The following is a 26,634-nucleotide window of genomic DNA, read 5'->3' as shown; positions in this document are numbered from 1 at the left end:
TCTTTTCACCTTTAAATTTGAACTGGTTGTTTCAAAAGGAATTTACAATTGTTGGCTCCATATACATTTTCTTCTCTTTCCAGTAGGCGTGGTTACAATCAACACCAGCAGCCTCGTTTTGGATCCACCAAGGCTGTTCCTCGCCTCAGGCCACAAGGGGGCTTCATTGTCCCTCTTTCCGCCTCCCTCTCTCACTCCTTATCAGTTCTTTTCTTCTCCCCCTCCTCCCTCCTCCTCCCTCTCCTCCTCCCTCTCCTCCTCCCTCTCCTCTCCCGTCCTCTCCCTCCTCTCCTCTGGTGCGCAGCTCTCACTCTGCTGCTGCTGGAGCGTCTGTTGAGGCAGCGGCTGCTCCGCTTTGTGACTCCCCTGTTTGCCACCTGTGCCGATGGAGCAGACCGTGCGTTACATGGAATAATCTACACACTCGTGACGCTTCTTCTTCTTCTTCTTCTTCTTCTTCTTCTTCTTCTTCTTCTTCCATCCGGATTTGCATTGTTTTTCGCGTATTTTTTGCATCATCTTAAAGTTGTGATGATGCCTCCGCTCAACATTTGGGATTGGTAGAAGCCGTCTGCGCGAGGAGGGTGACAGCATCGGGTCGCATGTGATTGAACAATCTGCCGTCTCTCGGGAAGTGGATAAAACATGGACTAATATCTTTTTTATACATTCACCATGGGATTATTACAGCTATTTCTGGTCCTCGGCGTATTCTGCGCCTCCTCAGGTAGGACACGATGCTGTCATCATCACCACGCACCCAGACACTCTCTCTGGCAACATGTAGCCTCACAGATCAGATGCGTGGTTAAATGATGTGTTGTTTTGCACCGTGTGGACACCGTGTGCTCCTCACAGACAACCAGACCTGGACTTGATTTATTGTTTGTGCATTGTGCTGTACACTGTCCTCTCCCCCCCTCCCCTGACACCCCCTGTGTTTTTATACAGCATCACACGTGTCCTTGCCTGCTGTTAACAATGACAATAATGTTGTTCTCTGTGTGTGTGTGTGTGTGTGTTTGTGTGCACATTAGTTGCAGGTTTTGGGGTTGACCCTGCCCTGCGCATTAGCGTGTTTGATGAACTAACACTTGGAGAAGGTTTTGATGGAGTTACTCAGGTCCAGGGCTTCCACAGCGAGTCTCGAGCTTTCCACTTCCAAGGTACAGTAATCACACACACACACACACACACACACACACACACACACTCCTTGTGGTTTCCCCTCATAAACGGAAGATACAAATTGTTGACAAAAACAGCTTGGAATGAAAACTGACAGAAAATCCGCAGTACTGCTAATATGTTTGTTTCAACATCTTCTTGCAAGACTAACAGGATTGCATAAATCCTTGGATCCGCTCCTCTGAGATGCCTGATGCAGGGATCTCTCTCATAATGTCAGATCATGTGACGATATTATTACCACAATATGCCTGCAAACGGTTCTCACTCTCCATGGTATAACTGTCAGGGGGCCAACATACATACAGCGGGTTTTCAGTTTTCCTCGGGGGGCCCCACGCTGCCACCTGCCTGAACAATAGGCAGTGGGTTGGTGGGCTGCGCAGGGACGAGCAGAGAGGGGGGAGAGATGGGTGAATCACGCAAAGAATCATAAAGACTGGGCATAATCAGATTAGGCAGGGACAAAACCCTGTGTTCGCAGGGATGTATGATGTGAGTCTGGAGGGTGAGTGGGCCCCCTGCCACAATATAGCCATGGGTGATCCTCTGGAGTGTGTGAGCGGAACAGTTTCTATACCCAGAAAGTATGAATGTGTGGACGAGTGAGTCAGATGCCCGTGGTGTCTGCTGTAAGGCCGGCTACATATGTTATATATGTGGCATTCAGCTGTGTGCATAATGAAGTTTTCAAAGCTGCGCCCGTGCTTTATCTTCTTATCCACTGTTTTGCCAGTGTTACATCATTGTCATTTGATGTCAGACACTTATTACAGTCCGAATGAGACTGTTAAACAGTGTCATCACAGGGATGGAGATGTCTATCACAACCCCGCTAATAGTAGCAACAGAGGAAATTGCTTTTGGCTCCCAGATCAGTGGGAAGCCGAGGACGTGGCAACACTTAAATCCTCACGAGGAGGATCTCGACACGGAATCACAAAATGTACCAAAGTGACAATGTTGTTTTGGGGGGGCAGAGAAACACCACAAACATTTGTTGACATGTCTCTGCTTCTCCTGTCCTCCTTGCGGATATATCTTCTAATCCCGCGGCACAGCGGCTGAGACAGCTGCACTTCTTCTGCATGGAGCAGCAACTCCAGCGTCAGCATCGTGAATTCAGGCCATTTGATGTCCTCCGTGTAGACAACACTCAGAAGTGCTGTATAACCCAGTCAGGTGGTGAGAGGCAGGGAGGAGGAAGACCACGAGGAAGAGTTGGAGAAAGAGAGAGAGCAACAAAGACAGTCGTAGAAACAAGCTCCCACCGCTTTTGTCATAAAATAAAGAAAACTAGACGGCTTCGCCACTGGCACCTCTCCATCATTACTCTCTGTTATTCCTCTGCATTACCTTTGCTAAGTACATTCAGTCGCAGAGGCAGAGCAGGCGGCGTGTTATTTATGGCAGCGCTAGCCTCCATCCTTCATTTGGGATGTCTATGTTAAGTCAATGATGCTGAGTGAGGGGGAGGCAGCAGGGAGAGGTGTACCCGGCAAAGCAAACCTGGGCCTGCTGCTTGTTTGTGATCAGAAATAGACAGAGACACACACACCGACACACACACCGACACACACACCGACACACACACACACAGTACTGTAGATATGCAGAGAGATAGAAGGAAAATGAGGGAGAATGGAGGAGAGAGAGAGAGAGAGAGAGAGAGAGAGAGAGAGAGAGAGATAGCGAGCAGAGCTGTCTGGCAGCTGTTTGATAGACTGTGCTGATTCCACATGTGTGGATGCTTGGCTGGTTGGGACCAGGAGACAGGCCCACAGTGACATTCCGACGCTCATTAGATAGCAGGCAGAACACATCCACGGCTGTCCCCTGCTCTGCCTGCCTGCCTCCCTGCCTGCCTGCCTGCCTGAAGGGGTGGCTGTTATCTCTGGGTGCTGGGTGTGGAGGCAGGAGGAGGGGTTGCTGGTGAGAGCTGAAAGTGAAGGAGAATGTAATTCACACTATAGGAATGCGTATATTGATAAATAATTGTGGCGAGCACAATGCCGTTCGCTACAGCAGCCAAAGTATGTTGTTTTCTGTGTCGAAGTCGGGAAGAAGAGAGCAGCGAGCGGTGGGGTGATTGTTGTTAAGCGCACCCCTGCTGGCGCTTCTGAAGGTAGCTGTCAGTTGCTACATTGCACGGCATGAGGAGAGGTGGACCTCAGGGAGAGGGAGAAAAGCCCCGGGGCCGTACGCTCCTCTCATGTCCCGATGCCAGGTCATGCTCAGCCCCCACCACCCAAAAAATCATGACATCATTAGCACCCCCCCACCCGCCCACCACTTTTTAATATCGAGACATTGAGATATCTATCTGTCTCTGTATAAACAAGCAGGGGGGGGGCCACACCCAGAAGCACTCCCTTCCCCCAACAGACATGCACCAACACTCTGCCTCTCTGGCTACGAGCGTATGGACCAAACTCAGTCGAAGTGCAAACAGCACAATTGCTAGAAGCATCCATTCAGCTGCAGCACAAGACTCCCTTGTAATTGTATCTCTCCGTGTGTGTGTTCGTGTGTGTGTGTGTGCATGTGTGAGTCCTGTCTGTCTCCGAATCCTGTTTGAACACACCGAGGTGAGGTGTTTCACTGTATGTTGTGGTGATTATGTCCGTGACTGAAGTGTAACAGGATGGAAGAGACTCATCTATAATATAGGAGCAGATCTTTGTGTGTGTGTGTCTGTGTGTCTGTGTGTGGATGAAAGAGGACGGAGGGACTCTGTGTGAATGTGAGTTATCCTGCTTTAACGTGGGTGTGTGTGTGTGTGTGTGTGGACAAGTGTTTGAATAGGAACAGCAAACGTGGGTTTCCAGTGTAGATTCAAAGATTCAAGCTCCAGTGTAGGTTAGCAGCTTCTGAGCTCGTTCAGTGGCCAATGTGTAGCTAACACCAGACTTAAAGAAGGACAGGACAAGAAAATGGAAATTTACCAATAAGAATCAACGAGAGTCTCGTGTAACTCTCATTCTAAACTTTATGCTTAAAGGAGCTTTGGATAAGCAAGTGTTATATTTTGCTGATTGTAATGTTGCAGTTCCTGGAACATGAGGTTCTGCAAATCATTGCAAATCTCTCCCAATAGAAAGAAGCTATATATGATGTAATATAGAGAAATGTGCTTGCATCATGCAAAAAAAATGCACATACATGAACACAGTGTATAAAGTGTTTGTGGGTAAAGCCTAAAGCAAAAAATCTATCCTACAACAGACCCTTAAAATTATTTCAAAAGACTTGAGAGCACTTTAGTGATGCAGTATTACGCTTTGGGGAACTTTAAAGAGAGAAATAAAAAAACTGGTTTGAAAAACCAAAGTCGGCAGCTTGTAACAAAGGTTTCATATTTGAACATGTAATTTGTATCAACTTGAAAACCCAGCTAACGTGGGTGATATCACTGTATTACATGACGAGTAAATTAACCTTTACTTTTAAACTGGTGAGGATTTCAGTTTTTTTCTGATATAAGCAGTGAGTGACCGAACAGAACTGTGTTTGAAACTGTTTTGCTTCAGTTCAGCCCAGTTGAGGAGTTAATATTTTATTCCCTGAAGGTGAAGAGCTTAAGGAATGGGCTTAAAACAATGCTGACACGTCAAAATGTGCCTCAACTATAAATACCCAGACCACACAGTAGAACTGTTAGCAAGCAACAAGGACTGCAAAATTTGTGAATTGTCAAGGATCATATCGATCTTTTTTGGACAATCTCCCTCATTATATCTCATAATAAAAAAAACCCACCCATTTTCAGAAAGGTTTGGTCAATTTACATGTCCACATAATTGTACAGTATGACAGATCTTTGAAGTTGAAAACTTAGGACTCAATGAAAGATGGAATAACGTATTATTATAAAGTATTATCTCTGTGTGGCCTTGTGATGGGTCTTTTTTGTGATTAAACAGCTAGAATGACACTCAGTGGAGCGCATACCTCCACCAAGGCCTAACAGTTGCCTTAAATTCAATAAAGCTGCACCCAAATTTCACACAGTCATAGCTATCCGTTCCCTAACTGGGACAGATTTTTTTGTTATCAAGAGCCATGAATTATTCCCTGGGAAAACAAGATAATCACGATTTTCTATTTAAATATAAGATGATCACACTTCCTTTGATTAATATACTGTAGTTTTTGTTGTGTTTATTGTTTGCGTCATAAGCAACAAACCCATCTTTCTCCAAACTGTTGACTGGCAGCGTCCCCCAACTCCCCATGGTCAAAGTCTGCTTTGCTTACCGCCTTCTGAGGCGAGCCTGATCCCATGTTCCACATAGGAGCACCGGTGACCATGTAGAGAGAGAGAGAGAGAGATTTCTATCCCCCCAGGGCACTTACACAGTTGGGTGGCTGGGAGCCTGTCATTAGCTCTGTGTATGTGTGAATGACAGGTCACCGAGGAGGCGATCTGAGAATTGGGGGGGAAAATTGCTGGCCAAAGCAGTCCTGGAGGTGCCCTTGGCTCAGTTTAATATTTGTTCCAGGAGAGTGGAGACACAGTGGGGGGAGACGGGGCGCCGAATGCAGATTGAGTGAGCACGGTGGAATATTCAGGAGCTGTAATGACCAGCTTTTTGGGGTCGGCCTATGCAGCAGTGTGCGTATGTATGTGCGTGCGTGCGTGTGTGTGTCTGTGTGTGTGAATGCATTCATCTCTGTGGCTTTGTGGTAGCCCCATGTTGCTGCATATCTCTGCGCCCGTCTCTCTCTATTTGTATTGACTCACTGTTTGTGTGGAGCTGTATAGGCTACAGCCAAAATGTCTGTTGTGCAGTATCTTTCTTTGTTTGTACATGTTGTCGTCTACACCTGTTCACTAATGTGCACATGTGTGTGTGTTGACAGTAATGAAAGCTTTGCAGTTTCCTGCCGGTGGAGAATTCATCATTAGTCTAATCCCTCTGGAGAGATATTTTCCTGCCTAACCCTCCCACATATATTCCTCTCAGCTCAGGCCAACAGATAAAATGTGTCCTTTGGAAATATGCTCTATCATTTTTTTTTTTTTCAAATACAAAACATTATGCAATCAAAAAATTAGTGCATTTTCACCCGGTTTATTGTAATGCTGTGCTTCTTCCTCTACTGATTGGATCACAGTGTTTATCCTGACCCCTCTTGGCTCCCTGTGTTTACTGCGTTACGCAACGGCTCGCTGGTGGAAAGATGACTTATTCGCAAAATGTTATTGAAGAGTTGTCGGGGAGATGTAGGAGGTGTTATTTTGTACTGGCAATCCAGACCAAAGAACCAGAGTCCTCATTATTCACATATGAAAGTGGCTATGATCTTCTTCTAATATCAGCAACACAGTTTTTTTAGTCACAGTTTCCTCTGGAAGTTCATTAAATTAGAAGCCAAACATGTAATGCAAATAAAAATACACTTCAGACTATGTTATTTTTACTCAGGGGGGGGGGAGCAATCGCTCTCTCCAGTACAAAAACTCTCACTCTGTAAGCACAGGTAGAAGTGAAAGCAGTGTGTGAGAAAAGGATTGTGTTAAAGCTCAGTACAGCTGCACTCTCAAGCTTTGCTGCAGGGCACCTGTTCTAAATACTCTGTGTGAGCAAGTGACCGGTGCAGCACCGACAGTATATGTACATGTAACACCGAGTGTGGGGTTCTTACAGCTGTGTGTGTCCTAAGGGTCAGACCGAATAAGACCACATTAGACCGTTTAAGATTAGAAGTGATGCTGAGGGATGGAAGTTGTGGCCTGAGCGTAACCATTAAAGCACAATGTACCCAGGAGATAAGATTAGGCTGTAGCCCAAAGCTGCGCTTCCTCCGGATGCTGTTGAGCTGGAGGCTTTTTGGAAATCCCTCTAGTAAAACTTTGTATGTCTCTCTGACAAGAGATGACAAGAGCTGTGCTGACATTTTTTTATTTTATTTATTTTAATTTTATTGCTCCATCATCATTTTAAAGCTATTTTGTGTCAATATCTCACATCAAAGTGGTGGTTACAGGAGCAGGTGGCTGCCCCATCCAGGCTGCTGCCAATAGATAATCGACCAAAGGCCCCCCTCTGCAGGGCCACATTGATTTGGAAGGTGGGAAAGCTGGCCCCCTCATCACAGCACAAACTAATCTACTGCTCCTTCATGTAGTTTTTAGGGAATGCAGAGCAGTGTCGGATCTAGAATATTTCTAAATCAGGGGTTGTAAAGGGGCCATCATTTACAGGGAGGGGCCAATTATGTCCAACATCCATGCACACTTTTCATTTCTTGTTTACTGTTATATCAATACAAATATATTGAAATTTCTTTCTTGTTTAAGCACATTGTGGAAATCAAAAAAGTGTAGAAAATAATATGTTTAGTTTAGTTAGTTTGAATGTTTCTGGTATATCTGATCAATCTTTGTTTGAAGACCAGTTAGGAGTGTTGAGATCAATACGCCTTTTCCTACAGACAAGTCTACAGACCAATCTCAGAACTCCATCCAAATGATGCCTCCTCCGCCCCCTCTACAACCCCCACAGACCCACTTGAAGCAGCCCCTTCCCCTCAAAGTACAAAGATTGGTGATGAGAGTTATCCACTCGTAGATCAAACGTGGCTGCCAAGCTGTGGAGCAGCCCAGTGTAGCGGTTCTTCAGTCCTCACCATCCCCCCCCTGCCTCATCAACCGTCCCTCAGTGCGGACCCCGCCCTGACACCTGCTCCCACTGCGCTCATTTTGCCCGTGATTAAAATGTCAGCGTTCCCTCTGTTCAACACAGCACATTGGGGTTAGACTGACCAACACGCATTGTTGCCGACGTTGTGAATCCTCTTTGGCTTGAGCTAATCTTTGTTCCAAAAGTGGAAAATGACTAATTTCACAAGCATTTGTGTAAAAAATGCTCAAATATAAGACAGACCGTTGAAGCTTTAATTGCAGCTCAGCAAACACAGAATGATATCCTATAATTTCTGCGGTTACTGTCACCAGTGGTCATTTGGATTTGGTTATTAAGTGGGATCTGTTGATGGAGGCAGATTACTGCGAGGCAGAACTCCTGTTACAGTCATCGGACCATCTGTCCCGCCTCAGCCAATGACACTGGAATGATACTCTGCTGGCAATGCAAGATGCATGAAAACGTGCCCTGTGCATCTCTGCTGCTGAGAAACAGATCCAGTGAGCAGTTTTTGTTTAGACAGAAATGACTCCAAATGTATCCCTGATGGGCTTAAAAGCCTCCATCAGGGAAGAAAGGGCTAATGCTAGCACGATAAGTGCTTTGCTGAAGGTTTAAGAAGAGAAATACGAACACAGCTTCCTGTTTTTTCAGTGTTGTCATTGTGTCGCATGAAAGCGATGAGCACACCCGTCGTCGGCGTCGTGCCTTTTTCTTGCTGTTTCATGTTGCATTGTGTTAATTGGCTTCTCTCACCAGCTGGAAATAATGTTAATACACTGAGGAGAGGCTGCCACGCTAGCTTCCTGGAGCGCTTAAGTGTGCCAGGGCATCTTGCATGCATCCCATAGCTGGAAGTGAACTCTTTGATGTGATTGCTTCTGAGAAACGTCATCATTTATTGATGCCTCCATTAAAGTAGCATGGACGTCTGTGTAGAGTCGGGGAGGAGGAACAGGAGCTTACGAGCGAAGGGCACAGAAAACGCCCTCAATGTCCGCACCCCCTCAGCCTGTCAATTCATGTCAATTCATGTCACTGTAGCGCTACACCCTTGATCAGATTTTTGATCAGGTTTTGTCTGTGGGTGAATGAAATGATGTCATGTGTGACGGCACTTAAAGGGATAGTTCACCCAAAAATGAACATTCACTCATTATCTACTCACCACTATGCCGATGGTGGAGGGGGCGGGGGAGGGGGGGGGGGGGGGGGTTTGTGTCCACGAAACACTTTTGGAGTTCCAGGGGTAAACAACGTTGCAGCCAAATCCAATACAATTGAAGTAAATGGGGAATGATTCTTCAAACTAAAAAAAAACAAACAGAAAAAAACTGAAAATGCCTCCCCACTGCTAATGCACGAAATTCAAATTCGACTCAAAACGGCGTAATTTACACCATGTTTTGTGCTTAAATGTTAAATGTTATCCACGCACGAACACGGCCCCAGAGGAGGATATATAATGTGTGGACGAAATGACAATGTACGGGAACACATTGTCAATACATCAGTTATTCACGCCATGAGACATTTTAAAGGAACTTTTCTGTAGATTTTTGTTCATGCCACTTAGTGTGTTTCGGGGGTTCAGTGTTGATTTTTCATTTATGAATTCAAATTTGTCCAGAGAGTGAAAACATTAAATATTTAGAGCGTATGGCCTGTGAAATCCCAACCCGATGTTCAGGAGTTTTGTACAGCAAATTTTCCTGCCCGACGACTTGTGTTCCCAAAATGACTGACGTGTTTTGAATTTTCTCCACAGGATATTTTAACACCACTCTGTTAAATTGGTGTAATTAACAGTGGCATAATATGTGCCTTTTTCTAATTGGTGTTTTCATTCCAGAAATCTGTTGTTTAAATAAAGTAATACCAAGGAAATGATTACAGTTGGGCAAAATGTCTTGATTTTGATAAAGATATTGCATTTTTATTTATTCTCATAAATTATTGAACACAGCATCTGTATATTTTGGTTTGTGTGATGTGTCTAAACAGCTTTTCAGTGGCATCATCCTGTCATCAATATATTTAGCATCAATCTGTACAAGAAGCGGTGTCTAATAATACCTGATCTTTCTGTCTTCTCTCAGGGTCCTCCAGGGAAGTAAAGGCTCCCGCTGAGGTGTCTGAGCAAATGGTGCACAAGCTGAGAGGCAAGAATGAGTTTACTGTGCTGGTGACCCTGAAACAGGATCACCTCAACTCTGGGGTCATCCTCTCCATCCATCACTCCGAGCACAGGTATGATCTGTTCCTCCTTCACAGCACAATCTGTGTAAATGATGGTTTATTATATACAGGAAGTATATTCCATGCTATTCATTTTAGATACGACGCTTAGATATACCATAGACTGTATATAACTAAATGGATGACATGACAGATTTACAGCTGAGACTGACCCACGATTGGTCGAGAGCGTGTATCGGCACGACCTACATTCTAAATAACAGAAATGCATACAGATGAAAAATATTTAATCAGTGTTATATAAAATATATACAAATGCATTTTGGAAATGTAAATATTGTGAAGAAGAAGAACTATGGTCCAAAATGTCACATGGGGTACTGTAAAGCTGTTTGTCAAAGCTGCACTGATAAGCCATAATTGAAGCTGCTTTCTGTTTTGCCACATCAGCAGTAATCTGTAATATGTTGATTAAAACCTGAATATTTGTATTCGATGAGCGTTTAGTTGCTTTACACACCAGTCGAGTAAACAAAGCAAATCATCCTGCACGCCGGCGTATTATTCACAGGCCATCAACGATCCGAACATTGAGTCTGTAATCGTGGTTCGAAAACTAATGGTGTACTGTATCTGCAGTTAGCATGCTAATGTTTTCCATCAGTTTGTGGCGGCTGAGCCGTTGGATGATCAGGACCGAAATCTGAATTCCACATAATGCATTGATGGACCAGTTAGTGCATTAAAGTCAGTGCTGAGCGTGCGAGCTCAGAGGAATGTTAATGACTCTCCCCCCTCTGCTGATTAGCTTTCTCTGCCGTTCATATGTAACTAAGCAGCGCTGCATGACATAGCCAGTGCATTTATGGAGCCAGGATGAATGTGCATGCATGGCAGGGGGAGAGAGTACATCCATTAGATATGGTTGGCAGATAAATCAATTTTATTGCGTCACATGCATGAATGTGTAGTGTATTCTTTCCTTTTTTTCCGCCGGCAATAGTTTGAATAAGTCTTTGAAGGCAGATGTGATGGGTGTATATCGGCAGCTCTTTCCTTCAGTGAAACTATGCAGGGTGAGTCTCACTGGTGTGGAGAAGAGGATTCTCCGTGAATACTAATACTCCAATGTAAAGAGTTGAACCTCTACATGTGGGCCATTATTCTGTGTTGCTGATGTTGCACCTAACAGCCATATAGTGCCATTATGCTTGACTACTGATGTGATTAAATTCTAAATGGTGTTGCAAATCTGGATGGATGTGAGTGCGCTGCCTGGAAATGAGTGATGTGCCGTCTCTCAACACGGTGCTGAGAGGAGCCCTGGGTTTAGACACTTAAATGGTGCGTGCCGGTTTCTGTGTCGACAGACCTAAGGGTTTTTGCTCAGACTATTGAGACTCTAATGCATCAATACATAATGTGCCATGTAGTTAACACCAACCTTGTCATTGTGCGGCTGTTACTTGAAGCAGGATGCTGGTATTTTGTTATTCTCCAGGTTTCTGGAGCTGGAGAGCAGTGGCCAGCGCAGCGAGGTGCGTCTTCACTACCGCACCAAAGGCCAGCAGGCCCACACTGAGGTGTTCCCTTACAGCCTGGCCGACGACCAGTGGCACAAGGTCTCTGTGGCCGTCAGTGCCTCTCACGTCATACTGCATGTTGACTGCAATAGGTAAGAAGCTGAGAATTTTATATGTAATGTGTGTAGCAGTGAAGTTTAAGACCAACTCCACCGGTTTCACACATCCTAGTCTCTTAACATGTCTCGAGGAGAAAAGTTGTATAAACCCTTGTTGTGGCTCCAGAGGGAGATATGTGAAACCTGATGTTTTCCCCAAGTGATGCCATTTGAGTCGGTGTCTTCTGGACTTGAAGTCAACGAGTTTAAAATGAGAAACATGGAGGTGTGTAGTGAAAACAGAAATTGGGTTAACCCGACTTCCATAGCTGCTCGTCATCTCTGCTTGAGGCGAACAGCTTAGTACTAACACACCTGAATCCCTGACCAAACTGCCAGTGCTCCAGTTAATATAGGTTATTGACAAAAGAGAATGAAAAACCCTATGTCAGATTTTATTTTTTCCATATTGGTTTTAAATTCTTTGAACATTACATATGTTTGGTTTTGAGAAGAATAGCATTAATGGGGGAGGTTCTCTGATTTCATGATTGATTAAAACTGAAAAAATTATTTGCTCCTGTGTTTCAAAAAACAATTCAATGTCATTGGGTTAATTAGGGATGAGCCAATCCAATCCACTGGATTAGTATCAGCCACAGCATGACTGATCCACTTTCAGTCCAGTTTCTATGTCAATATCATTATAAACATTCAGTGTTTCCACGTGTTTTCATTCATTCAAAGAGGAAAGACACCAACTCAGTTTTAATACATTTTCTTTACATAAAAAATATTTCCAATCAGTCACAAAGTGAGAGGTACAGATTTTGGAAAAAGAGAACAGTGGTATTTGTTATTGGCAAATAGTTGGATTGGTGTATTCCTTCTTTAAATGTCACATAATATCTTTTCATGAAGCTAGTTTTGGTCAGTAAGCTCTAAATGGAGAAGAAACACCACACATATATCATACATGCCCGTACATCCATACATATATGATTAGGCGCTTGAATACAACAACTTTTCTGTCTCTGTTGCCAACGAAACAGTTGTTAGTGTTGATGATTACAGTTGCTTAAATGTTGTAGAGCCATTTCTACACCTCCTTTTCACCATACGTCATGCAGACTGGCTTCGGAACGGGTCAACCAATGTCAGCCAACCCGCCTTCACTACCCTCCTCTCAGTCAGTCAGTCTCTTTATCAGGGATCCATCATATTGCTGTTATTAAGACCCCTCATCGTTTCGGCTTTACTTGTTTACATCCAACTTATTAAAGGCAGTATAAAGGCAGCATAAACCTGCCCTGGGGATTTTTATATAACACGCCTGTGTTCTGAATTCAGAGGCGTGATGTGTAACTTACCGACATCAGCATCTGTCAGACCTTCCCTTCTCTCATTTACTCTCCCTTTTACAACGATCCGGATCTGTGATCATCTCCACTCCAGGCTTAGTGCCGCAAAAACAACACCCCTCCGTTTGTATCTTTTATACAGAACAGCATGAAAGAATAAAGCTGCATTAGAGCTGGGCAATAAAACAGTATCAATAATGTGTTGATATTATCGGAATATAAATTTAACATTAATAGCATTATAATAAAAGCTCAACATATATCAAGACAATGCTTATCTATCGTGTGAGGAGATATAACACATAACTGTTTAACCTAAGATTTGTAAAATGTTTTGCTCTTAAAAAACAGAACCTTCACTCGGGAGCAAAAATCTGTCTTAAAACTTAAAAGAAATAATCATGTCACATTTATGGTGTTAAATATCAATATGGAATAATTTCAAAATCTAATATTTTTATCTGGATATAATTTTGGGCCATATTGCCCAGCCATAAGTTGCATCAACCCCGTCTTGCAGCTGTATGACAGGGAACAGAGTTAAATGAGGGCTGCTCGTCGCCCTTTCTATCAGAGATTGAAAAATAACTTTATGATATTTCCCTTTAAACATCTGCTACTAGAGAGAGAAAAGAAGGACGAAAAAGCAAGTGTGCACACGTGTGCAGGCGAGAGAGGCTGTGTGTGGACTGAATGACAAAGCTGAAACCAAAGCTTAATTTGGTGATTACTCTGTGTAATTGAGTGTATTGTTGTTGTTTAGCAGTTCAGTGCATGGAGCCACGCTGCAGACTGTCGTCTCTGCTGACGGCAGGCGGCATGGGTCACATGCACCCTGAGCAGACCAGCATCGCACATGCATCTGCTGTAGGAAAGGGTTTGTTACTGTTTATGTACGAGGATCTTCCTTGGCACAATGAATGAAGCAGACGGTAACACCATGTGTATCACGGACAGCATGCGGCTATGTATAGCCTCCTCGGGAGAAAGAGTTAACAGCAAGATTTAACAGGGCAAGGCCTGCAGTGTGGGGCGAGATGGTTGTTAGAAATCATTGAAAAATGGCGAGGGATTGAAGAAGAATAGAAACTTCCAGGGATTCCTCCAACCGCTCTGTGTGTGTTTTGCAGGATTTACGAGAGGGTGGTGGAAGCCCCGTACATGGACATACCTGAGGATGCATCCTTCTGGCTCGGACAGAGAAACGCCGCTCACGGGTTCTTTAAGGTCGGCACCAAACTTTTCCCATCTGAATATGAATGTCGATGCACGTCCCTATCTGGGATATTAGAAAACAACAAATTATGCAGAATGGCGAGAACAAGTAATTTGTCGCAATCTCGGTTTATGCTGTATCTTCTGCTTCTTCTTTGTTTGGCTTGTTTGGGTTTTTATTTATTATAGCTGTTGGGTTTAATTGCATGCATTTCTCAAGGCTTACCATTTTAATTTGAGGGTTGTTCTGCCCATCCTAGGAATTGACTTTTTTTTCTTCTTTTTGTCATTGTTGCTCCCTTTCCCTTAGTCTGCAGCTAAGCCCAGTGCAATTATCTCAGCAAGTCCCACAACGCTGATCTGGGAGAAATCATTAAATAGCCTCTGGACCGTGCTCATTAAGCTTAGTCTATGGTATTGTTTATTAGACTGTGAGACATACTGTATATTGCTTCTCCCAGACTGCTCCACACTCCCAAAATTTCCCACCTGGGGAGACATGTTCGGGCAAAATGTCACCTCGCCAGCATCTATAACAATTTTAATCAGCGTCTCGCTCTGTGTTTGATGGTGTGTAGATGTGTACCTTTGTGTGGGTGTGTGTGTGTGTTGATGCTATACACATTGTGTCCTGGCTGTTGAATTTCCTCTGTGTTAATTGGTAGATGAAAGAAGCCTCGGAGGTCACCGACTAATCTTGTCACGTAGCGGGATCTCTCCCCGCTGCTCTGTGAAGCCGTGATTAGTTGCTAGGACGCCACGTCTCCTTTTAAAACACACTGCTTCATTAGCACACACACAGAAACAGTACGATTGTATATGTACGCTAGTCTGAGCCGAACCCAAGGAAAATCTCAGCCGTAGCATTGTTAGTAAAGATTTTAATCAGAACTTGCATACCTGTACCTGTGCTTCACAACCTAATAAATATATATATATATCTTTATAGTTTACACACATTGTAATATAGCTAAATTACTGTATCTTTCATATCTAGTGACACATTTTTTGAACTTCATGTGAGATCTGTCATTTACACTTGATTTGTAAGGTAATTTAAAAAAAAGCTGAAAACATTTAACATTTTGATGTAGGCAAATCTAAATGTAACAAGAAACATATAAACCAGAATTTGTTTCTCAGTCAGATTTCATTCCAACATTATTTCTTTTTAGCCTGGCAGGATATTTCCTCTCATGATTCTTTGCATCTTGTAGAAAATTAATAGAACTTCACCCAAAGTGATCCAGCTTCAACTCTGCCACTTGCTGTGTTGGACAAATTCACATTTCCTGTGCAGATGGGGCGACCGTCCACGTCCCACGTCTTACTGCCTGCATGGTGCTATAACAGAAAGTCCCTGACACTGAAGGATCAGTTTGGAAAAATTGTCTCTCTTCTTTTCACTTGCCAGAAGGTGCAAAGCAAAGTCTGGCAACTGGTTGTTTAGATGGTGCTGCGTTAGAACACAGGCTCTGCTTAAAGTCAGTTAAATAATGTGATTCAATATCCCTTTGTTAAATGTTTAATTATCTCTTTTTATTCGAATAGATATGTAAAAACATTATTTTCACTTTTTTTAAATTTTGATTATTCATCAGGGGCGTATATACAGACTTTTATCCAGTTAATAAACATATTATTAAACTTTCCGACAGTTTCATAACTGTTTTCAAATCATTAAACCTAAGGATAAGAATAGAATAATTGTAAGCCAGTGAATTTGGTGGAAATGATGATTATCCATTTGTGAATATGAAATTTACCCCACAAGACCAGCAAGTTAATAACAAAATCAAATCATTATTGTTCCAATTCAATTTTTTTATTAAATTCTTGCAGTTGATTTCATTAGTATCATTTTAATCAGTATGATTTTTTTAAACTGAGACCAAAAGGAGTTTGAACATGTGCAATGATAAAATGAATTGATCACAGATTAAGATAAGATCAGACAAGATAAGATACGGTGTGATACGACACAATACGATAAGAAACCATATGATACAATATGATGCGATGCAACGTATATTTTTATTGGTCCTCTGGCACAAGGAAGTAGCAGCGCAAGGGAGAAATGTAGTAAGTTATAAAAAATACGAATCTGGAATAAATGAGTTAAAATAGAAATACTGTAAACAATATTAGGCGTTTTTTTAAAATGTGCAATACAAAAGATAAAAGGTGTGTTACTTGGACACAGAAAATGTAGTAGAGCCAAACAATCCCTTCAGAAATATCCCAAAAAGCCTCCCCTCTTGGTTCAATTTCAGTTCAATCCATCTTTTCCAATCAAATGCAATTAGGGATGAATAACTTACCCCACACATCATATACATCTACGCCAGACCATTAGCTAGTGGATCATTAGAGGGGGGCTTTTGACTGTCAATTATATGGAGCTGGGGTCAAATCTATAAAAAAAAAAAAAAGACTGACATCTCCCTATTTCTCTTCAGCTCTGTATCAAGCCAGAGTCGCCATATGCTCACTTTACAGTGATCCAATCAAACCTAAAGGATTCCATTTAAATCCCTGTATAAGTAGCTCAACCTCACCCATTTATATTTCATTTCCCTCTGAAATACATGACATTACTGGAGATAAAAGCATATATAGTAAAAGCACAGTAATAATTACAGTACAGATAAGGTGTTCTGTCGAGGCGTTGTGGGACCAGCGTACGATGGCTGCAGATAAATATATAGCTTTATAGTTTCATTACAAGTTTTGATAGACACGGCTCCTATCTGCCTCCATTTCAGCACGTCGCTGTGACGAATCAGCACATCATTTCGACAGGATTTTAAATTTACGGCCGGTAAATTGAAGTGGGAAGACAATTTAAAAAACAATTTCTCCTAAGTTGCCCCACTCCACTCCTGTAAGAGAAATACATGCACTCAAGGAATGAAATAGGCCAGGTTGCCATAGCGACGTAGCATTTGTGTAGATGTGTGTGTGTGTGTGTGTGTGTGTGTGTGTGTGTGTGTGTGTGTGTGTGTGTGTGTGTGTGTGTGTGTGTGTGTGTGTGTGTGTGTGTGTGTGTGTGTGTGTGTGTGTGTGTGTGTGTGTGTGTGTGTGTGTGTGTGTGTGTGTGTTTGGAGTTTGTACACAGGTCGAAAGGCTGCCGGTCAGGGACTTATGAACCAAATTGAATCTGTATCTTCTATTTCTGATCATCAGAGGAGATTGGAGAAAAAAAATATAATAAAAGTCCCATCTACCTGCTGAACCTTGCACGTCACTCGCTCTCTCGACTTCCTGTTGGTGTCCAGTTAGGAGATGATTCATCTCACAATTAACTTCTCCCTCTCTCGCTCCCAGACTGACTGCTGTGTCACTGTGCTCCGCTTTATGATGCAGCAGTTACCAAGGGTTCTCATAAACAGGGCTGTTGGTTTTGTGTTTGCTCGTCCGGCGCATGCTTGTGCTCCAAGTTATCTCATGTGGAAAATGCACCAGGAGCACGCTAAAGACACCACCACCCCTCTGGGTCCTTACCCACTTAGTACACATTAACATGCTCCATCTCATTTCTTATCGCACTGCCTGCTTTCCGTTAGGTGTTGTTCTCCGTCATTAAAAGGTCTGTTGTGTGTGGCTGTGTCCAGGGGGTGATGCAGGACGTGGAGATCGTGGTGATGCCACAGGGTTACATCTCACAGTGTCCGGACCTAAACAGAAGTGAGTGCTTACTCTTACTCTTACTTAACACACCCAAGGAGCATTTCGCTGAGTGGTTAATTTCATTTAAATTACCCCCGGCACTTATTTTGTGAGGCTCTGATTTGTTTTTTATTTAAATTCTTGAAAGGCTCTTTACTCACTGGAGTAAAACAGCTTTAAAAGTGCTTTGCAATTAAGAAGCAATTTTCCCTCTAAAAACTTTGGATAATTTTGCAAATAGTCGATAAATCAGCAAGAGGGGGAAATTCCCACTTTTTGCCTTGATGCATTTTCGTTTAGATTCACTTATACTGTACATTTCACAAATAATTAACTTTATTTAAATAGCACTTTTTCAAAACAGATGAAGATGCAAAATAAACTAATGAATATTATTGAACAAATTCAATTTTATATGTGTAAATCTGTGGCTGTTTGAGGAACCAATCACACACACATATTTTAAAGAAGTAATTAACATACCTCAATTAGATAATTAATGTATACCTTAGTTTACCATGATTTTAAGTTCTAATCAGTGAGACTCCTGAGAAGGTAAACCTTTTGACATTGTGCCGTTGTATTGCTGCTTGCAGCTTTTTCAAGAAGTGCTCATTCAAACAACTTGACACATAACATGGTGCTTCCTTAGGTTCTGTACAATACACCTGCCATATTAGTTTCAAGTATTGCAATGGCAAAGTAACAAAGTTTGATTTGTAATAATAACATCATTAGACAGATTTCAGACATCATCACATGCACTAAATGAGTCTGTCTCTTGTATCTCAGCTTGCCCAACCTGCAATGATTTCCATGGACTTGTGCAGAAAATCATGGAGCTGCAGGACATCCTCGCTAAAACATCCAGCAAGGTAAAGTAGTGTGATAGGATCTGTCCCACTCTGTCACAGTAATTTATATTTTAGGTTTGTTCTATAAAACTGTGCTGTAGCCTAACATTCACTGCAACAGGCAGTCAGGGCCGTATTAACAATAGACGTAGGCAATTGTTGAAGTCTGTTGTGTTATGATGCAGAGAATGTGATTGTGTGTGAGTGTGTGTGTGTGTTTGTGTAAAACCTGTTAATTGTGTTTATATAACTTACTTTTCTGCTGCCACTAGATTACATTTGAAGCTCTGATTCCTACATGTTAATGTAGACACACATGGAGGCCCACACTCATCCTCACTCATCTTCTCTCCTTCTTGCTTTTGTTTTTGTTTTTTCTTTTCTTTGGGTGGGGGGTGTCACGAGCAGCTGTCCAGGGCCGAGGAGAAGATGAATGGACTGGATGGCTGCTATTGTGAGAGAACCTGCAGTGTCAAGGGGGTCGTCTACAGGGAGGACGAGGGCTGGACAGATGGCTGCAGGAACTGCACATGCACGGTGGGGCGTCACACACACACGATCGACTGTGTGTGCGTGTGTGCGTGTGTGTGTGTGTGTGTGTGTGTGTGTTTGTACACTATGTACGAGTGTGTATGTTAGCGTAATATAGAGCCAGGCTTGGAATTCATTTTATTTGTAAGTATGTGAGTGTGTGTGTTTACGTGTGCATGTCTGAATCTGGGATTAATGTCCTTGTCATACTGTGTGTGTTTGTGTGATTGTATGTCTACAGGCATGTGAATGTGTCATAAAAGAAATAGATGTGTGTGTCTGTGTATGAATGTGTGGGTAAATGTGATTGTATGGGTGTGTATATGTTGTCGTGTTTGTGTCCTATATGTGTTAAAGAAAGAGAAAGAAGAAAATGCATTTTTCATCAAGTCTGCATCGCAGTGTGTTGTGTTTGTCTGCACGGCTCAGTTTGTGTGTATGCGACTGTCTACTTTTACACACAGACACTGCTTCCATTGTTATCATTGTCTTTTTTGTGTTGCACCCTTGTTCATCAAGTGTGTTGAGGTGGGGGTGTGTGTGTGGGTGTGTGTGTTTGGGCATGGTAGAGGTGCAGAGTGCAGGGGCCCCTTTGTCAACAGCTTGTATTTTCACTATTTCCTTGAATTAAAGGAGGGTTGCCCCAGTTACCCGAAAAATAAACAAGATAGTGTCTTAAAATCTTCATCAACACATCAACCACAGTGCTTAGTAATGCTCGATCCTCTCACGGGCTCACTTTGTGCTGCATAAAGTTTGAATAATTGCCACAAAGAGAATTAGAAGTGATCGGAGATCTGGGGCTTGTACCACATCAGCAAACAGATTTCACCCCCTGTCAGTCTCCTCAGCTTTCGGAACATGAAACTCATTCGCTGCAACTGAAGTCCTCCAACCAGCCAATGAGGAGCCTTCGCGCACCACTACCCAACGTGCAAAAAATAGGAAATCACATATATCTCAGTGCACCGCACCTAATTGCTCTTGACAGATGATAATTATCATCAGGGATTTGTTCTGCCCACTCATCCTATGAAATCGCTCCAATCGCCAGGAACGGTGTGTTTCCATTCCTGGGCTGCAATTAAGAAATTAGATGGGATATGTTCCTTACCTTATGTCTGGCAATTAGCCGTGACCTTTAAAATTCAAAGGTCATGCATTAAGATGTTATCAATTATGTGCATAAGGTTCAGAGATGTTGCTGTCACAGAGCTTTCATCCGTGGAGGCAATGTTAATTATAGGCACAGCCGGAGAAGAGGAGATAACATTTAAGACTTTTACATGTAGGAGTTCCCGTTGAAATCCGCTGCAGGTTATGAGTCAATTTGCAACGGGGACTTCTGCTATTTTAAAGAGTAAACACACCCTCGATTTTCTGATAGTATCCTCCTCTACAGCAACCGAGGAGATAGGCAAATATTTATATATGCGCCTTGTCACCCCAGCATTTGCAAAAGAAACATTTAGACCAAAATCAGTGAGTTCTCATATAATTCCAGTTTGACGTGCACATTTCTACAACTGACTAACAACAACTAACTCTTGCTGTGCTGTGCTGTGCCAACTTATGAGGGAACCAGGTCCAAAATGAAAGAGGTTTTCATATTAATAGTCCTGCACCACTCAGTTATATGTAGTCATGGTACAACCTACTTTAAGCTGCAGGCTGAGACTATATAAAGATGGATGACAAGTTTCCACTTCCTCCCACTGTATAGAAATGAATCTAAAATATCCTGCATACTAACGCAGACATCTTGTGCATTTGGAGCCCAACACACGCTTGATCAATCAACTGTCATCATGACATTTCACCTTGTATTAATAGCATCAACTAATCTAATAAAGATCAATCTTATCAGAAGCACTTGAACAAACATCAGTGAGATAAGGATGACCTAAATTGACTAAATCCATCTTTGAGAAAGATTTACATGACGTGTACGTTGACCTTTTAGTTTGGTCCATGTCCCATCCATTATCATGGAGGAGGCATGAGTTACTGAGAGATGATCACTATGCTACTGTATGTCACCACATTTGATCTAATCACATATGTACAACAAGGACTTACGTACTTACTGATCGACTTTTTGAGGACAAAACATAATGGCAAAGAAACAATAGCATTCCAAAATAAAGAAAAGACAATACCACAGCTGATGTCTGTATCTCACTGTTGAATTGTCTTGCATGAATCTCATTCCTCTTAATTGGAAAATAAGAGCTGAATACTGATCATGACATAAAATGTTCAGCGCAGATGTCTGATGAAGATGGCTGGATGTCTAATTGGTGTTCAGAGTGGTGAATAAAAGCATAAACTCGATGAGCTTCAGTTGTCTTTGCTTGAATATATGAGTTTATTACACAAACATAGATCTGTTTACAGAGACTATTCTTGGTCCAACACGTATGCCAGCAGTCAAACCCAAGAAACGTACAATCGATACATCTCTGTATTAAACCTTATGGGAGGGAGCAGATAACAATCTTATCCCAATGCTAGGGACAGGAATGCAACTGATGGCACAAAATATAAAACATCCTCATGTTCCAATTCTTTAAGATTTATCATACACAATATTAAAGGTCTTAAAAGATTTATCAGTCACACATTTCCGGATAATCAATCGTTCAAAATCATTAACCACGGCTTGACCTGTCTGCTATTATACTGAACTTCGGTTTTTGTACAATCTTTCTTGTACATATGATTCATCTTTGTTGAATATCCTCTGCAGGTGTCATTCACCTGGAGAATACACCATTTTTGTAAACATCGTATATGCTATTAAAAAAAAATCAAATCATTACCCAAAGTCCACTTACTAGCCTTTTTTGGGTCTTTCACCTGCAACTAGTGGTATTCTTTTTGATTTCTGTAATTTTGATTGACAGAATAAGATTGTTTTATTCAATCTGTAAGATATATATATATTTATTCATACATACAGTATATTTATTGATGGCACCAGGTAGAGACATTAGGAAATAATATTTTATAAATAAATAAGCATCTACAACAACTCAAAAAGGAATATCTGCCGAGATGATATCTTGTCTTTAAAATTCCCGATATTGGTGTGTGGAATTTATCAGTACCTTTAAATAACTTGGTTCCTCTCCCTCCTCCAGAACGGCACGGTGCAGTGCGAGGCCATCTCCTGCCCTCCCCCTCAGTGCCCGGCTGCCACGGCGCCTGCCTACGTGAAGGGTGCCTGCTGCAAGGAGTGCCAGCGTGAGTGAAGTACCCTTAACCCCGTCACCCTCCCACACTCTCACAATCATGGACACGATTGCGCACAAACACGTTCGCAACCACAGCAAAACAACCTCCGCCGCCGCCACCAGATTTGGAGTACACATCACGCCTCCACAAGTGCTGCCTAACAATTGACCAGGGCTCTGCTGTGTTGCTAAGTAACCTCCTAACATGCCTCTTGAGATGGGTCCATCCTTTTTGCATATACATGGACCGATCAATTATTCACTAGTGGGCTTCAAAAACACAGATGGCCACCAGTCACACAGACGTGAGCCAATGAATCTGTGATGCCTGCGTGCGATGTTAAGTGGTTCCTGTTTGTGACAGACGTGACTGTGGGAAAAGCGAAGAAGAAAGAGACGTTAAATGTCTGAAATGACGATCACTGGTCTTTCTACATGTCAGTTTTTTTAACTTTTGAGCACAGGCGTTCTTGCTGGATAAATAATGCTGTTTCATCCCAAATCCACATAGAGGGTCTGTCTTTTTTTACCCGTCTTTTTTTCAACAGCAGTGAACTCCTATTAGCCTCTTCACAGCGACTCTCTGCATCTCCTATTCGTTCAATTCCCATCTCAATAAAAATAGATTTTAGGGGATATTAACTTTTCTCACCCCAATATTATTCTGATGTTGACCCAAATGAGATGTGATGTACTTGCTGTTAAAATGCAAAGAGAGTTGCGGGTCAACGCCAAGAACAAAATCTAGCGTATATATATATATATATATTTATATATTAAGTAAAGGGGGATTTATTATTTTGTTCAGGTTTAAAACGAGTGGTTTTAATAGCTGATCTTCTCGCCTGTGTGTTACTGAGGTTACACACAATATGAATGATAAAAAAATGTAGCAGACTCGTGTGCATGCAGACTGTAAATGTAGTAGATTATGTGTTTATAGTATTTATTTGCAGATTTGACTAAAGCTTCACTTTCTCACCACACACTCCCACACACGGTCGCCACTTCCCTCGCGAAGGAAATAACAGAAGAGATTTAACTCTTTATCAGAAAGACGCCATTAGTCTCGGATTCTAATCAGCCGAGGTCGGCATCGTTTCCTCCGACCCGAGGGGTCACGGCTGCAACGCAGGGGTTTAAAGTATGATGCGGGAATCTGCCACCGTGTTAACACAAACATAAACACACAGCAGGTAATCCCCTTAAACTCAACACCCCTGCGCTCACTTATCTCCAGCGAGGTAGACAAACACACACACGGCTAATTACGTGTGCTCCGGCTTTGGAGAGAAGAGGGCTTCAAGTTTCACCCCCCACTACAAAGACATGATTCGCTCTCCAAATTGAAGCCTTATCTTGCAGCACAAGGCCTCGCAGGGAGGAGTCTGTTTTCTTTCTTTCGATGGTCTGTCAAGTCGAACGTCAAATGGCTGCTTCAGAAGTCCTCTGCTTTCATGATGCCCCGGTTTGTGATAGGGCCCAACCTGCGGTGTCAATCATCTCTTCCCCGGTATCGGTCAGAATCTGTCTGGCCCCAACTTCTCATCGAATGCATTTTTTCTGCCCTTGTCGTTAGTTCGGCGTCCCGCTAACATTTCTCTCTGCTCGCTCTCTCCTTACGTGTTAATTATCTCGTCACGTCCTCAGTAGCTTCGCTCATCTGGTTTGACTCTATTTACCTCAGGAAAAAGCTGAAAATATCAAGGACAGATTGTATCTTACAATTAAAAAGCAATGTTATATAAGACCCCTGGTGTTCATCCGGTGTTTGTGTCCGTAATTGAGAGGCAGTTGTACTAAAATATGTCACAATGAAATACAGAAAAATGAGTTAAATTAATGATGAATGAAAATCAGTTATTTGTGTTGAACACTTGGACACAAAGGGACTTCCAGGTGTGTAAAAGTAGAATAATTCCTTTACCTCATTTCTGGAAATGCAGAAGTACACGGACATCAGCACAACGTGGCTGCACACTGTACGCTCTCTGTCTAATGCATGGCGCACTAGAAAAAAGTCTCCTTCACATGTGAACTTGCATAAAACATGCATCTCTCCAAACACACTCCCACTGACAATATGTGGCACAATCACACAACTGACATCACACGCTACATAGGGTTTCTCCACTGATTTGCTCGGTAAAGCACATTTACACACGTTTACTGTGAAAGCTCTGATATACATCTAGTATTAGTAGTAATCACAATTCAGTATTCTTGCACACTCGTTATACTTCTGTTTCGCTACTTTTATACATCCTATTATTATTTATACATACTAGTACTGCTCGTGATCATGGATCATGGTGGCAGCTAATCTTGGATTATGATTACAATACAACATGATTGCTGAGACATACAACATGCCTATTCACATTTACTACCATTATAGAACATTTTAATAATTACTGCTCCCCTCATCTCTGTCAGACACTCTCTTTATATAAATACTTCAATGTTACACCTCTCCACTTATGTTAAACACTGTCTTTTCTCATGAATGTTGTAAACATTGCCATTTGGTTGCCATGCTCTGCTACACGTTGCATCTGTTGTACTTCTGTCTGTCCTGGGAGAGGGATCCCTCACCTGCGGCTCTCCCTGAGGTTTCTATGTCCCCCCCCCCCTTGTTAAAAAGGGCTTTTTTGGGGGGGGTAGTTTGTCCTCACCCTTGCTGAGGCTTAAGGATGTCGCACCTTGTTAAACCCAGGGAGACAAATTGTGATTTGTGAATATGGGCTGTACGAATTCTGTTTAGTTGAATGATTTTGCTCACCTGGAAATACAGTAGCACATGGGCATCAGCACAACGTGGCTACACACTGCACGCCGTTTGTGTCTGAATGGTGCGGCTCTCTCTGAGGACCCCCTAAGCTGCCCCAAAATGCCTGTGTGAACCTTAGCGTAACCACCAATTAACCTACTAATGTATTACAGTTGCTGCGCACATGAACATTTATCAGGTGAACACCATTGAGATTATGAATGAACAGAATTATAACCCAAAACATTTGCTCATTAAATGTCTCTTTTGTCTTTCTCTTTTTGATTGATTGTTAATTTGTTTTCCAGACATCACATGAGGCATCATCCATTACTTTTTGACGTCTCTCAGGCTCAATAATTAATTGACTTTCTTTGCTAAATAGTGGAATATTAAACCGTGAAGTTGTTCAACAGCAGATCATATTTAAACATCTTATGAATCTAAGAGCAAGACATATTTTTAGACAAGCTCACAATCATTTATTTAGGACTGATGCATTAAAGATGAGATGCAATCATTAAATAGAACAGAAACCCAGATTACTATCTCACATGGGCTACCGAAGAAATGCGTTTTTTTCAAATGAGCAATGTGCTTTTATGTGTTTATCTATTTTTCATGTGTTTATTCGTATGTGCACTGATAGCGTGTCTGTGTCTTCTTACCAGCTGTCTGCATGTTCGGTGGAAGGGAGCTGGTGGAGGCTGATCGGAAGGCTGTGCGCGACTCCTCTGGCCGGTGCCTGCTGTTTGAATGCAGGGTGAGTCATGTCAACAACACACACAGAAAGAGTTAAGACGCATTAGCACGCATTTATTCCAAAGGATTCGGATCACGATCCTCTCTAGAAAGAGACACAGTAATAACTGATGTAACAAAGCACTCCAGCAGCTCTATCAATTTCCATGTTGCGGTGCATGACAGCTCGCTAAATACTCATTCCACAGCTACCTTGGCCCACCCCGGGAAATATAAATCAAGCCCCAGCGAGCCGGCATTCAAGACTGTCCACTTCTGCTGAATCTCATTGATCCGACTTGTCATTGTTACTGCCACCGAGGAGGTTATGTTGTCGTCTGCGTTTCCTTTGTTTGCCTGTTAGTCAGCAGGATTCCACAAAAACTACAGAAAACTTGTTGGAAGGATGTGTTATGGGGTCAGGAGAGATTTTTTCCCTTTCTTTAACATTGTGACATTTGTGTTAATTTCTCAGAGAATAATTTTTGGATCTTAGTGAAACTGATATTTGGTGCAGATCCAGATAAGAATCTGAATCTAGTGAATTTGAATCTGGTTTCATAAGACGACTGTGGGGCCTTGTCGGAGGAATACGCTCT

The 26,634-nt window shown here is 42.4% G+C and overlaps 1 protein-coding gene across 2 annotated transcripts in view; it reads left to right on the top strand.

The window, feature by feature from the left end:
• Nucleotides 1-295: 295 nt before the first annotated feature.
• nell2a (neural EGFL like 2a) overlaps nucleotides 296-26,634 on the top strand; it is an 87,032-nt gene continuing 60,693 nt past the window's right edge. Inside the window, exons 1-10 of one of the 2 annotated variants that reach the window (XM_034587694.1) lie at nucleotides 296-727; nucleotides 1,038-1,166; nucleotides 9,938-10,088; nucleotides 11,539-11,712; nucleotides 14,150-14,246; nucleotides 17,849-17,921; nucleotides 18,696-18,778; nucleotides 19,166-19,294; nucleotides 22,432-22,534; nucleotides 25,966-26,057. In XM_034587694.1, the coding sequence (XP_034443585.1) occupies nucleotides 676-727; nucleotides 1,038-1,166; nucleotides 9,938-10,088; nucleotides 11,539-11,712; nucleotides 14,150-14,246; nucleotides 17,849-17,921; nucleotides 18,696-18,778; nucleotides 19,166-19,294; nucleotides 22,432-22,534; nucleotides 25,966-26,057 (1,083 nt within the window). In that variant the 5' untranslated portion in view covers nucleotides 296-675. The remainder of the gene's footprint in view (nucleotides 728-1,037; nucleotides 1,167-9,937; nucleotides 10,089-11,538; nucleotides 11,713-14,149; nucleotides 14,247-17,848; nucleotides 17,922-18,695; nucleotides 18,779-19,165; nucleotides 19,295-22,431; nucleotides 22,535-25,965; nucleotides 26,058-26,634) is intronic. The other variant, XM_034587695.1, reaches the window with a different exon arrangement.

The sequence above is a fragment of the Hippoglossus hippoglossus genome, chromosome 6 (assembly GCF_009819705.1).
Source record: "Hippoglossus hippoglossus isolate fHipHip1 chromosome 6, fHipHip1.pri, whole genome shotgun sequence".
Classification (NCBI taxonomy): domain Eukaryota; kingdom Metazoa; phylum Chordata; class Actinopteri; order Pleuronectiformes; family Pleuronectidae; genus Hippoglossus; species Hippoglossus hippoglossus.
The sequence above is the reverse complement of the archived record's forward strand: the minus strand, read 5'-3'. Positions and strand labels throughout refer to the sequence as shown.